The 14,348-nt window shown below is 37.6% G+C and overlaps 1 protein-coding gene across 1 annotated transcript in view; it reads right to left on the reverse strand.

Annotated features, from left to right (window-relative positions):
• The window catches only part of ULK4 (unc-51 like kinase 4), a 660,820-nt gene that overhangs the window by 459,187 nt on the left and 187,285 nt on the right, over positions 1-14,348 (reverse strand). The window contains exon 22 of the mRNA XM_044679671.1: positions 8,905-9,032. Coding sequence (XP_044535606.1) covers positions 8,905-9,032 — 128 coding nt within the window. The remainder of the gene's footprint in view (positions 1-8,904; positions 9,033-14,348) is intronic.

The raw sequence follows: 14,348 nt of genomic DNA on the forward strand, positions 1-14,348 counted from the left end.
CCCCCATTCTCTTAAATACCTTATGGTGATTCTCTTGAGTTCTGTGTTTGAGCAGCAAACTCTCTGTTTAAGTCTGGTTTTTTCTTTATGAATGCTTGGAATTCCTCAATTTTATTGAATGACCATACTTTCCCCTGCAAAAATATAGTCAGTTTTGCTGGATAGTTGATTCCTGGTTGTAGACCCAGTTCTCTTGCTTTCCAGAATATTGTGTTCCATGCCTTCCAGTCCTTCAATGTATTTGCAGCCAGATCCTGTGTTATTCTAACTGTGGTTCCCTGATATCTGAATGGCTTCTTTTTAGCAGCTTGTAATATTTTTTCCTTGGTCTGGTAGTTTTTGAATTTCACTATAATATTCCTGAAAGTTGTCAATTGTAGATTAAATGTAGGATGTAATGTAATGTAAATGTAATCTGTGGATTCTTTCAATTTCCACTTTTCCCTCTTATTCATGAATGTCAGGGCAATTGTCTCTGATAATTTCTTTTATCATGATATCTACACTTTTTCTTTTATCATGATGTTCTGGTAAACTAAAAATTCTTAAATTGTATTTTCTAGCTCTGTTCTTCAGATCTTTGGTTGAATCAATGAGGTGTTTCATATTCTCCTCAAATTTTTCATTTTTTAAATTTTGTTTTATATATACTTGCTGCCTTGTGAAGTCATTTGCTTCTAGTTGTTGAGTTCTGTTTTTTAAAGACTGAATTTCATACCTGGCTTTTTGGTCATCCTTCTCCTTCTGGTCTGATTTTCTTTGTAGATCATCTTTTGCCTTCTTTGCTTCATTTTTAAGCTGGCCAATTCTGGCTTTTAAGACTTTATTTTCTTGTTTTAGTTCATGTATTTCCTTTTTTCAAATTGTCTTCAGCCTCTCTTGATTGCTTTTTCAATTGCTGAAGTTCTTGAGTTAATTGAATTTTGAGATCTTCCAAAGCCTGTGTCAAATTCGCTGGAACTTCTTCCTATTCTTCTATTTCTATTTCATTTGCTCTCTTTTCACTTCTTTGAAAGAAGCTGTCAATTGTCATTTCTTTTCTCTTTTTCTGTTGTTTACTCATATTTTTTTTTCTTTTTTTGTTCTGCTAGTTTGAGCAGACGTATTTAATGATCTTGGATGAAAGATCTTCCATCAGCTGGCAATGGAAGTTTGTAGTTACTTTCTCTGCCCTCTGAAGACTTCTTGTCTTTCCAATTGTTGGTATTTAGCCTGTAATGATTGGATTAGTCTTTAGTTCTGTCATATTCAAGCCTAACAGGGGTAGTATCCAGATTACTCTCATCTTTTATAACACTTCTTAATCTGCCCTGAGGCTAAAACCTTGAGAGGAGAAAAAACAAACAAACAAAAAAAAAACATGGGGGACAAAAAGGAGTGCTTTTGCTGAGCTGAGCTGTTCAGCAGTAGGGTCCACCTGCACTTATCCTTGTGTTTTATCTGGTTTTCTTTCCCCTTGAAGCTCTTTGTTCTCTATCTCAGTGTGAGGAAGCCAAGTGGTGTGCAGTCTGAGGTTTGGTTCTCTCTAAGCCACCTTCTTCCAGGTGTTTTTGCTGTGTTTCTCTGTTTTTTTCCTCCAGTCACCTTTTCAGTGCCTGTGATCAACTCCCCGAGAGTTCGGCGCCAGCAAGGCCCTCTTTCCAGGCCAGTGTGCCCACCCTCCCTGAGATTTCAGGGGCCACTGGAGACTCCACACAGCACATGGGGGAGGCATCCTGGGATTCCCCTTCTATACCCTCAGACCCGACAGATCAGGAATTGAAGCCTTTTTCTTGGCATACCTCTTTAGTTGTGCAGCAGTAGGGTTTCCCCCTGCTCTGTCCGTTGCAAGATTTGTTCCTCTTTCTTCTCGAAGTGCATTGTTTTCTATCTTAGTGTGTAAGGATGCAGAGGTTTTAGGATTTGCTCCGTCTAAGTCACTATCTTCCCAGAATTCCACGCTAAATCCAGGCCTTAGTTTCTTAATATTGTCAACACAATGAAGTAGTCCAGGAGTCAGAATCTAAGTTGAAGCCACAATTCATGGCCCAGTCTCCAGTGAAGTTCCCTTGAAGACTATTAGCTATTCTAATTTGAAAACAGCAGTAGTGCAACTCCTCTGAGAATGATGGATAATGGTAATTGTTTACAAGGGTACTGAAAGTTTTGAAAAGAGTATTACAGCTCAAGTGACAAAATTATACCAGGAAGATTATGTGAAGACAGGATTAACTCTCCCATTGCCTATTTTTAGTTAATCAAATCAAGAACTCAAAGCACCCCTACTTACCATTAAGTATGAGCATTGACAAGTCACTTACTAGAGTAAGCTCACACCTCCAAAGGCCACCCCCCCTTGGGCAATACTAGGCAAATTGAAAGACTGCAATTGGTTTCTGTGAAGAGGAGGAGTGGCAGGAAGTGGCATGGAAAAAGGAGCATAAAAGAAGAGAACAGCATTGGTCTGGCGTTTAGAGTGAGTGGCTGAGATTCCTGCTTTCGCTTTGGTGGAGACTTTTTCCCTGGATCCTGCTTCAAAATCCACGTGGAGATTGGACTTGGGGAAGCCCTTGCCCTGGCTGAGCTGGACTTTACCAGAGAAGGGCTGGTAGGCTTATTAGGAATCTGTCTCTCTACTTTTTACATTTTCACTCTTTCCACCTCTTTGTAAATAAAAGCTGCTAAGAGTCATTTTAACTTAAGCTGTAATATCTGTGACCACAATATTACTTTATAACTCTCTTATTTAGTTAAAAAAAACTAAATTTAAAACTTCTAATTACATTCAAAGGAAAAGCGCTAGCCTCAGTTACATACTGAGGCAACTATTGAGCACCATGCTAATTGAATATTTTAAATTTAATCATTATTTTCCAAATAGGCTCTCGGTCAATTGTGAAGGCTTTAAAAATTGACAAGTAAACTATAACATCTTTATTATATCTTTCCTCTTCCACTTTTTTTTAACCCTTGCTTTATGTCTTAGAATCAATACTAAGTATTGGTTCAAAGGCAGAAGGGCAGTAAGGGCTGAGCAATTGGCATTATGTGACTTGGCCAAGATCATACAGCTATGAAGTTTCTGAGTCCAGATTTGAATCCAAGTCTTCCCATCTCCAGGCCTAGTTCTCAATTCACTGAGCTCCCTAGTTGCCTCTACTTTTCTTTTCACTCCTCTCCCCATAGGAGATTCTGTTCAGTTTCAACTCCAGAACAAGATGCTGTCCCAGAATAAACTCATCACTTCAGATCCCACCCTAACCCCCAAATCACAAAGAAAGAGCCTTTAGTATCCAGGGTCTGTTGAACAGGAGGTGAGAGTTAATCAAGGCATAACATCTTGGGGTATATTATGAATAACAAAGTGAGATGACTCCCTGAGAAGAGGGACACCTCGCCCCTTTCCACATTCATCTATGGTATTACAGAGGTAAGGCTGAGAAGAGTTGGGTGACATTCCAATTCCTAGCCATGGGCCCAAATATTCCTCATCCTGTTATCTACCCCCACCATATTCCAAATCACTCATTTCCTTTCTATCATTGCATGACACATCTTAGCTATTTTATCATCTCTTACCTCCTCTGCTTCAAACAACATCAAATGTTCATGATGTTAATGATAGAAAAATGGTACCAAACCCGCTGTCTCACTGGTTCAGCAAAATGTACACAAATATTCCAGTTCCTTTTCTGCACAACAATCATCCTCTATCCTCCATCCTCTTTCCTTTAGAAGGAGAATGAAGCTTCTCATCATTGTCTGACTTCAGTCCTGAGTTTATTTCACTCTCACAGATATATGTAGTATAATTTTTAGAGAACTGTAAGATTGCAATAACAATTCACTCAGAGCTTCATGATGGTATTAATCTTAGTACCTTGATTTAAAAAAAATTCTGTCCAAATCCCAATGGAACAACATTTATCTTGAGAATGACCATCTATGCAGCCCTGCCTTGGGCAAGTTAGTATTTAGCTACCACTTCATCTGATACAATTAATTCAAGCTGAATTCTTCCCTGCGATCCATCGACTTTCATCAGATTTTATAGGGCAGAAGCAATATCATTTTTTAGTAGATATTGACTGTCCATTTTTAAGCTTCCAACAAAATATTACTAATGAGAAACTTTATAGAGTATAAAACAGCAGTTTACAGTAAGATTTTTATAAGTTTATTCCAACATTAAGGCAAGCAAATTTGTATCTAGAAATCGAAGTTATCCATTTTAAAGCTACCCAGGGTATTGCTTAATTTCAACACTCCAGAACAATTTTTCCTCAAGGCAAGAAATCTCCTGAATAGCTAAAGATGCCAGTGCAGACCTGTTAACACATGAGAAAACAACCATTTTTTCTGCTGGGATAAATAAAAGGCCTCTGGGATACATAATATTACAAAAGTAGCTGGGTCCCAATATAATGTACCCCCTCCTCCAGTGTCCCCATTTCACATTATGTGCTCCAGTGAGCTATGTTAGCCCAAAATCAGCTTTATTAACAGAAACATTAGTTACTGAAAGCATTCACATTCTGGGGCAAGAAAATCATCATAATATGTAAAGAGAAACATTTGGTTGTAGCTTTCATAAAGACTTAAAAATTGCTCTAAGACAAAACTGAAAACAACAGTCCTTGTGTATTACAGAACTGGGTCCAATGACAATGATCCCATACAGACTGCATCAAGTCCAAGGACTTTTGTATGGCGTGGGACCCCACTCCTTTTTATACTATTCTTCAACACAAACTTCTTCCCACTATCCTCTACATCATGCTGATTCCTTCTGTCTGATTAGGTTGTTTGTCAACCCCCTCCAGTCCATTTGAATCTAAGTCTCACCTTCTCTATGAAGCCCTCTCCAATGACTCCACATACCCTTTACTTCTATCCTCCTATTGCACTTAGGAATAAGAAATGAGATTTCTGATCTCCCTGATATAATGAACTCTTAGAGAACAAAAATCCATCTACCAATGCAAATTACATTTTCTCTGCAAGTTATAGTCTTAGAGATTTCATGAGAGCACTGAGAAGTCAAGCAATCTTCCCAGGGTCACAAAGCTAGGCTGAGTCAGAGGCAGAGGGGGATCCCAGATTTTCCTGGCTACACGGGCAGCTCTTTATCAACATACCATCCTCTTGCTTACAACTAGCATTTAATTGTTTCAGTGCACTAGTTTGTCACATAAACAAAGCTATAAGCTCTTTGCAGAAAAGGAATATGTAAGATACTGTTCTTATCTCTGGCATAGTTACTGTAGTGTTTGGCACACAGTATGTACACAATAAATAAATACTATTTGGACAAAATCTTCCAAAGACTCAGTTTTTTCTAGAATACTATCACCATTGTTTAAAGTGGCATGGGATTGCCTTATATCTCTTACTTTGAAGGATTAAATTGACTTCCATAGATTAAAAATACCTGGGATTATTACGATGTGCTCAAGGAAATCCTTTTAAGTATAAAATGGAAATAATTTTGGTGAGCTGAAAGAACCTAAGAAATATACTCAGAGATATTTTTAGAGAGCTAGAGAAGAGTGTTGAGAAGCAATTTTCAGGTATGTCAATAATTTTTTTTTAACCTCCTCAAATTTTCAGGCCTGGCTATTTAACTTTAGCTGCACTGGCTGCAGTGACCAACATCTTTTTTCAAAATGACAGATGATTTTTCTCCAATCATTTACAAAATACATTTCTTGAGCAAATACTCTTCTTTGATCAAAACCAAGCTTCTCATATCTCTGAAGCCCACAAGGGTGGTAATGCTGAAGATCCCAAGGGAGTACTAGGGTGATTATCAGGCGTTCCATTTCAGTTTCTAAGAAAACTCACACAGCGAACTCTGACGGTTCATCCACTGAAAGGACGATTGTATGTAGTGAGCCATAAGGCCTTATTTTATCACCTGTCATGTTCAATGTGTGTATGAAGTCATTTAGAGAAATAGTCAGGCATTTGGGGGCTATCATATCTTTTTTATCTGATTCTGACAGCTCAATCTCACCACCTGTCCATTGCCTGACAGATTTGGGGGCTGAGATCACACAAAACTGGTTGAGATTCAAGCCATAAAAGCCAAAAGTGATGCTGGTAGGTAGGGGAAAAATCTGCATTATATGGCATGGGTTATCCATGCCCTCCATTTGAGGCTCCGTCTCTCATGCAGGCTCTTAGATTCCCAGCTGCTTCTGGAGTCTAGTCTGCAGTGGCAGGAAGAGATGAACATTTTTCTGTCTATGTTTATCACAGACTGAGGCACCTTGTTCCGACATGAATGTCACCACTTTTCTGAATGCCTTTCTTTCTACCCTCCAGGCGGGATTTCCACAAAGCACTTGAAATGCAGCAAACCCAAGACCAGGCAGTCTATGATGGAAAATACAACTTAACAGGGAGTATAATGTGCTTGTTTTCCATAGTTTGCACATTTACTATTTAACAATTCCTTCTGAATATAATTCCAAGTGCCAATTTGAATATAGAAAGGCCAATAAAATAATAACGAAGCCAAAGATACAGGCCCATGTCTCTCCTGTGCGTCTCCTACTGTATTCTTATTCAAAATTGCCAAGGTTTCAATTTATGGAGGTTAAAAAAAAAGCACTTTTTTAAAGAGAACCAAATCTCTGACCCTTGAACACTCCAAAGGACCAGGTAAGCCCCAATTTGGTTATTTTATGTAATGGTAGAAGATCTTTCCACTGTACCTCACTAGAGCAAGCCAATGGGAACAGTCTATGCAGCTCCCTTCTTAAGTCTTAATCATAGGGACTGCAAAATCTTCAATAATGTTTCAGCTAATGTGATATTTAAAACAGCCTCAAGGTATAAGTACAAAAAATAAGATACTTCTAAAAATGCTAATGATTTAATCTCCACTGCAGAGAAGAATAACTCAAATTTCTCTATCTATTCTTAAATACAACCCTCAATGACAAGTAGTTTGGTTCAGAATAATATTATTACATCTCATTAAAGGTTAAGTAGAAGACCTTGAATGTAATCTATCAGTGCCTCCCTGTTTTTCAAATCTCCCATTCCCCAAACTCTTACATAAGTTCCTAACTCTCCTTGATCTCCAGAGAATCTCAAGACACTCAGAACTGCACTTGTCCCCAATGATTTCAGATCATTCCATGTGCCCTTCTTGACGTCTTCTCCTCCCAGCCCCAGATTATCCTATATTGCAAAAATCTGACAATTCCTAGTCCTGGATTCATAGATCCAAAAACTGAAGAGAAAGGGGGAGGGGGAAGATATCCCATTGTGAAAAGAGAGGGAAAATATAGCTTTATTGAAAATGCCTAATTTGTAGTCACTAATAATAACTCATATAAAAACAAACAAAAAAATGAAAAATGACAATGAGTGGTAATCATGGAAGATCACCCACATGGCTTCACAGAGAACAGGTCATGACAGCTTAATTTCTTTTTCAGATGGGATTACTCAATTAGCAGTTAAAGGGAATGCTGAGCCAAAAGACAACCTAGGCCTTAGCAAAGTTTTTGATAAAGTATCTAATACTTTATCTATGAGCTATGGATTAGACCAGTGATTCCCAAAGTGGGCGCCACTGCCCTTTAGTGGATGCTGCAGCGAACCAGGGGAGCAGTGATGGCCACAGGTGCATTTATCTTTCCTATTAATTGCTATTAAATTTAAAAAAAAATTAATTTCCAGGGGGCTTAGTAATATTTTTTCTGGAAAGGGGGCAGTAGGCCAAAAAAGTTTGGGAACCACTGGATTAGACAATAATAATACGAAAGGATTCAGGACAAGGTGAATAGACAGATTCAAAAGAGTAGTTCAAAGACAATGTGGCAAGAAGTATCCAGTAAAGGGCTTTGGGGAATCTGTGCTCAGAGTTTTACAGCTATATCAATAACTTTGGATAAAGGCATGGATGTATTTTCAACAAATTGGATTATGACACAAATCTTTGAAGGATAATTAACACAATGAATAGGAGAATCAGGATCTAAAAGGATCCTGATGGGATAAAGCACAGGGCTCACTCTAACAAGATAAAATTCATTAGGGATATATGTAAAGTCTTGAACTTGGGTTTTTAAAAATCATCTTCTTTAGCCTAATATGGGAGAGGAATGGATATTTGGAGGAAAGGCATTGTTTTGATATTTCAAACGCATGTACTCAAGCATCCAAGCCTCTGGGTCAAGGCAAAGACTCCCAGGAAGCATTCATTAGAATTTTTATACTCTAGGCCAGTGATGGGCAAACTTTTTAAAGAGGAAAGGAAAGGAAATGCTCATCTGTCAGTCTGTTTCTAAGGCAACTCTTTCGAAGTCTCATTGTATTGTATCCTACTCATTGTATTCGTCAGATTAAGAATAATGTCTCAGGCAGGACAGGACATTTCAGGGGGCCTCATCTGGCCCACCAGCAGTAGTTTGCCCAACACTGCTCTAGGCCATAAGATATATACAATCTATGCTTTTACTTGGCAGTCATCAGAATTATTAAAAACACACACAAAAAAAACAACACAAAAAAGCACTGGCCCCAGAATACATCTACTAGTATCCAAAGCAATGAGATCCCTCGAATTTCACTAACGACAAAGTTGTCCCGGCCCTTATTCCTGTCACCAAAGCTTACTCAGGGAGTTCTTCACCACTTTTCCTATTTCCCAGGATCTTACTTAGTGCCAAATGCACTAACTTCTGATCCTGACACACTACATTATACTAGTATCTAAAGAAAACTGGTTTTCTAGTACTAGGTTCATTTATATAAAGGCTCCAAATTTTGTGGAAAAGTTCAAGTCCAAGGCCTACCATAAACATTAAACGTCAAGTCATCCGTTTCAAATGTCATAATATCGACAATCATTGTCACAACTACTGACTGAAACGTATAGAACCAATTCAGGGTGCTGGAGTTTCTTACCTTGCTTGGCAACTGAGAAGCAACATCTCTCGGTTATGAATCAAAATATATAAAAGGACCAGAAAAGCTTTCGCTCGAATGGAAGTTGAAGGACTGTCAAACAGACGGATTACTGTAGTAACAAAGTCCTAAAGAAGAGAGATGAAAATTATGAAGGAAACAAGAAACCAATATTCTTTCAGTATGAATATAATGTTGTTTATCAAGAAAAAGATTATAGAGGAGTGAATGCTGGATTCCAATTTATTATTACAGTCAATCTGGAATTCTGTCACTGAGTAAAATCTCTGAGCAAAACAGATGATGCTCCTATTTTAGCTAAGCCTATGGAGCTGGAGAAAAAGTGAAAATAACAATGTATAAATGCCTTAAAGAAACATATGCCCTGAAAGATGTCCCACTTGTTCAGTTGAACTTGTCCCATTGGCTGACTAAGGGTTACTCTCAAACAAATGAATTTTTCAGGTTCTAAATATTCACCTCTCAAACAACTGTCTGCCTTATTGTTTTTATGACGTCCTTGTGTGAAACTTTTATGTTTTTGTAAAGGAGCATAATGAACATAAAGAGGCAGATTTTTGAAAAAGCTTTTAGTCCATTTAACATCAAAATCTAAGCCTAGTTCTAGGAAAGCTATTTTCACTGCTCTCATAAGCTCAGGCCACTAAGCACTCATTGATTCATAGATCTAGGATGCAGTATACTGAAAATTCACATAGCAGACATACTAGGCTTTTTAAAAAGGCAGGGATGGTCTTTGTTAAAAGACTACTTGGACTTGGAAATATTTTCCTTTTAAAAGAAAATGGATGGGGGGGGGGGGCAGCTGGGTAGCTCAGTGGATTGAGAGCCAGGCCTAGAGACGGGAGGTCCTAGGTTCAAATCTGACCTCAGACACTTCCCAGCTGTGTGACCCTGGGCAACTCATTTGACCCCCATTGCCTACCCTTACCACTCTTCTGCCTTTGAGCCAATATACAGTATTGACTCCAAGATGGAAGGTAAGGGTTTAAAAAAAAAAAAAGAAAACGGATGGCCTCAAATACTTCCTAGCTATGTGGCCCTGGCCAAGTCATTTAAGCTCCATTGCTTAGGCTTTACCACTCTTTTGTCATGGAACCAATACACAGTATTGATTGATTCTAAGACAGAAGGTAAGGGTTTTAAAAGGAGAAGAAAAAAGAAAACCAAGCTGGCCCATTCTTCCATTCCCGCTTCTATTCTTCTGATTACCAAAAGTCTCCCTTTTTGTTGACTTCAATGCCTTTTCCAGGAATGAATACTCCATCTTTGAAATGCTGCTTTCATAGTTTTCTCAATATTGAATTTTTCTAGTTATCTTCCAACTTCTCTGCCTTCTCATCTTTTTCTTTTTCCTCCTTCTACCCTCTTACTCTAATTGACAGAAAAGTGCCTTTTTTTGCTTGATTAGCCATGACCAACTCTTAGTGACACCACTTGGGGTTTTCTTGGCAAAGACACTAGAGTGGTTTGTCATTTCCTTCTTCAGCTCATTTGGAGGTGAGGAAACAGAGACAAACAGGGATACGTGACTTGCCCAAGTTCCAAGAGTTAGTATCTGAGGCAATATTTGAACTGAGGTCCTTCTGACTTGTGGGTGGCCACCACTGCACCACCCAGGTGCCCCAGAACTCTAAGCATATTCTATTCTCAATTCTTTGCTCTTCCTCTAGTATCATTCATTGTAAGAGTTGTTCTATTCTCATGTCCTTAGTCTCTAAGCTAATAACTCCCATATCAATGGACATGACTTGTCCAATCCCAATGTTTCCAAATGCCTATAGGCCATCTATACTGATATATGGCTATGTATATCATAACTCATAATAAATGTTTATATATGTATGTGTGGCATATAAGTTATGACATAGATAAATGATGAATAGACGGATATTTCATAACTCAAGAAAACTTAGGATTCCTTGAGAGATGGGACTATTTTGTTTATTACCATCATGGAATATAGTAAGGACTTTCTTTTCATTTGTTTGCTGGGCCAGGCCAGTGGATATCAACAATTGGAAACTGGTAGGATATGATTATGAGTATTAGAAATGAATACTAAGGAGAGTCTAAGCTTAAAAGACAACCACGTTAGGACTGAGACACATGTATCAAATATTTATCCATCAGCTATCCTGGTCTTCTGGCACTTCTGACACACTGGTCTGAAGTTTGCTTCATTTTAGTTTGCTAAATTGGCTCCTGCTTTGTCTCTGGTTCAAGTCTAACCTCATTGGTTCACCCTAACATTCCATCTCTGGCTCCTTCCCCTTATTTGCTTTCTCATTTTGGGGTTTCCTGAATAGCTTCTTTTTTTTGGCCTGATACAGGCCTTCCCATTACAGTTGGCAGGTTCCATCATTCCCCTAACACTTGAGAGCCATACGTTGCCGACACCTGACATAGGGGAAACTGAGTGAGAATCTCCATCCTCATGACAACCTGCTTTGCTGGTTTCAGAGCTGGTGACGAGCTGTGCTAAATGTCACAGGCTTTAATGGCTTCCTGCAATATTGGACTCTAGAGGGAATAAGAAGTTACTGCTGAGGTGGGAGGGGAGTGATGAGTCAAATATTGAGGTTCCCAGGATTTTTCTGCATGATGACACATGAAAACTAAGAGATTTTTCAAAACAGCCCTCCAAATTGTACCTGTGATTATGGTGTCAGGCATGAAAGTCCAACTGACTTAGAAGTTATCCCATTGTTATACTTTTCTGTGAAATATAAGGGTCAAAGATAATCCCAGGATAGACACTAGGACCTAATCTGATATCTTTCAAAAAAAAGTTGTTAAATGATAGTATTTTTTAAAAGGTTTTTTAAAATACAGTCTAGGATGTCAAGGTATATTTGAAACTTCCTCAGAGGGACAATGAGAAAGAATCTTATGTAATAAACTATTAAAATAAAAAGCAGCATTGTGGAAAAATTATCAGAATTGACAACAATAGCAATAATGTAATAGACATCCATAAATTTCTAGAAATCCCCACATCATTATAGCAAGGAGAAGAGTTGAAGAAACATTAATTAAAAAATAAAAAAAAATTAAAAGCAAGAAATAAAAGCTATTGTAACTAAGGCTAGTCTCCCCTCCAAACCCATGAAACAGATAACTATGATGAAAAATATTGTTATTCAGTCAAGAATAAGTATTTAATTATATTTTGTTCTCTCTTCACTAATTTATATTGCATCTCCTGCAAGATACTACAGAGTAAACAAACTACCTACTAAGACTATACCTGACTTTATAGTGCATTTGACTCTTCAGTACCCAATGATGCAGTGAAAAATTATCTAAGATCCTGAAAGAGACAATGATTTTTTCTAATCTAATTTTCAATTGGTGGAATAATTTGACCTGATAGGAAAAATGAAGCTATGAAAGTGTTCTTTTTTTAACTAAATTTTATTTTTTCAATTACATGTAGAAGCAATTTTTGACAATTGTTTTCTGACATTTTGCAATTCAGATTCTCTCTCCTCTCCCCCTACCATTCCATGAGGTAATAAATACTCTGATGTAGGTTACATCTGTGGAAAGTATTCTTCTAACACAGTCTCATTATAAGTTAAAATCAATGAGAAATTCTGGATAGACAAAACTACAACTTTATTCAACAATTCTCTGATTACCTTTATCACATAATACATAAAGCAGAGAGATCTATGTTCACCGAAAGTATTTGTTAAGGAGGATGACTTCTCAAAAGTCCAACTGGGAGAGCAAAAACCTATAAAAATTGAGGTGTTCTTTAAAGGTTCCTATTTCTGGATGATATGTGCTGATCATTTTAGAAACAGACAATAACACTAGTCCTCCTAAGAAGCCCACAAACCCTCAAAGGAATTCAACCTTTCAAGGGGAAAGGGCTTGTACAAAAATATTTATAGCAGCTCTTTTTGTGGTGACAAAGATTTGGAAATTGAGGGGATGCCCATCAATTGGGGAATGGTTGAACAAGTTGTGGCATATGATGGTGATAGAATACTACCATACTGTAAGAATTGATGAACAGAATGATGTCAGAACGAGCTGGAAAGACCTACATGAACTGATGGAGTAAAATAAGCAGAACCAGGAGAACACTGTGCACGGTAACAGCAGTATGTTGGGAAGATCAACTGTGAAAGACTTGGCTACTCTAAGCAATAACATGATCCAGGACAATTCTGAAGGATTTGTGACAAAGAATTGCTGTCCACCTCCAGAGAAAGAACTGTTGGAGTCGAAATGCAAATCAAAGCATAAATTTTTTTATTTTAGTTTATTTGTGTTTATTTGGGAATTGGGGGTTTATTTATTTACTTAGTTATCAGGATCCACTGTGTCTTGTATTTGTTGATTTTTTCAAAAAAGCATTTAACTCAGTAGAACAAAACAAAACCTTTCTTTTTAACCAATTACATGTTCTAACACATTTCCATACAAGTTTTCCTAAGTTATATGATCAAACTTATCTTCCTTCCTCCCTTCCCTTTTCGATCCCAGTGCTAGGAGGGAATTCAATCTGGTTTATACATTATTATCATGCAAAAGTAGTTTTGGTTTTATGTGAGTATTCTCTTACAACAATGAACAATATGGAAATGTTTTCCCTGATAATACATGTATAATCCTGATCAAATTGCTTACCAAGCAAGAGGAAAGAGAGGGGAAGAGACAATTTGGATCTTATAACTTCAGAAAATATATGGGGAAAATTGTTATTACATGTAATTGGTAAAAATAAAATATCTTTTAAAAAAGAGACAATTCAACATGTTAAACCACATAGGAAAACTCAAAAGGACAAAAAATGTGTGGTGCCCACATTAAGACATAGTTGGATAAGCAGCAGTGAGTGAGCACATCAAAATACCTATCTTAGATGGGCTCTATAGTGGACAATGAACTGGGCCCAGAATTAAAAAAGGTTGAAGTTAGCCTGGCTTATGTACAATGCTTTCAAAGATCCCAGGCTGCTCTCTCCTACAAAAAAGTCTTCTCTTTTGATAACAATACATTCCTGGTAAATACCGTAAGGCTGCTTATCTCGGAATGATTAAACAATTAATAGTCATTTATTGAGTGCATCCCATATGCCAGGAACTCTAGTACACTGAGAATACAAATACAAAAATGAAAGTCCCGGCCCTCAAGGAGCTTCATTCCATACTGCAATAGCCTTTAAAGAATCCAAACTGTGAATAACCCAAAGGACAATGGATAGATATATTTCAGGGAGACTCGGTTATATTCCCAATAATGAAATGTATGCAGGAAATGCCATGTAAAATATAAGGGAGAATACTAAACCTGAAAAATGATACAATGGAGACATTTTCCAAGGGTTAGGAATAACCTGAGTGTTACATTGGTATCTATGAAACATTGAAAAGAAAGAAAGAAAGAAAGAAAGAAAGAAAGAAAGA

Source organism: Gracilinanus agilis, chromosome 5 (assembly GCF_016433145.1).
Source record: "Gracilinanus agilis isolate LMUSP501 chromosome 5, AgileGrace, whole genome shotgun sequence".
Classification (NCBI taxonomy): domain Eukaryota; kingdom Metazoa; phylum Chordata; class Mammalia; order Didelphimorphia; family Didelphidae; genus Gracilinanus; species Gracilinanus agilis.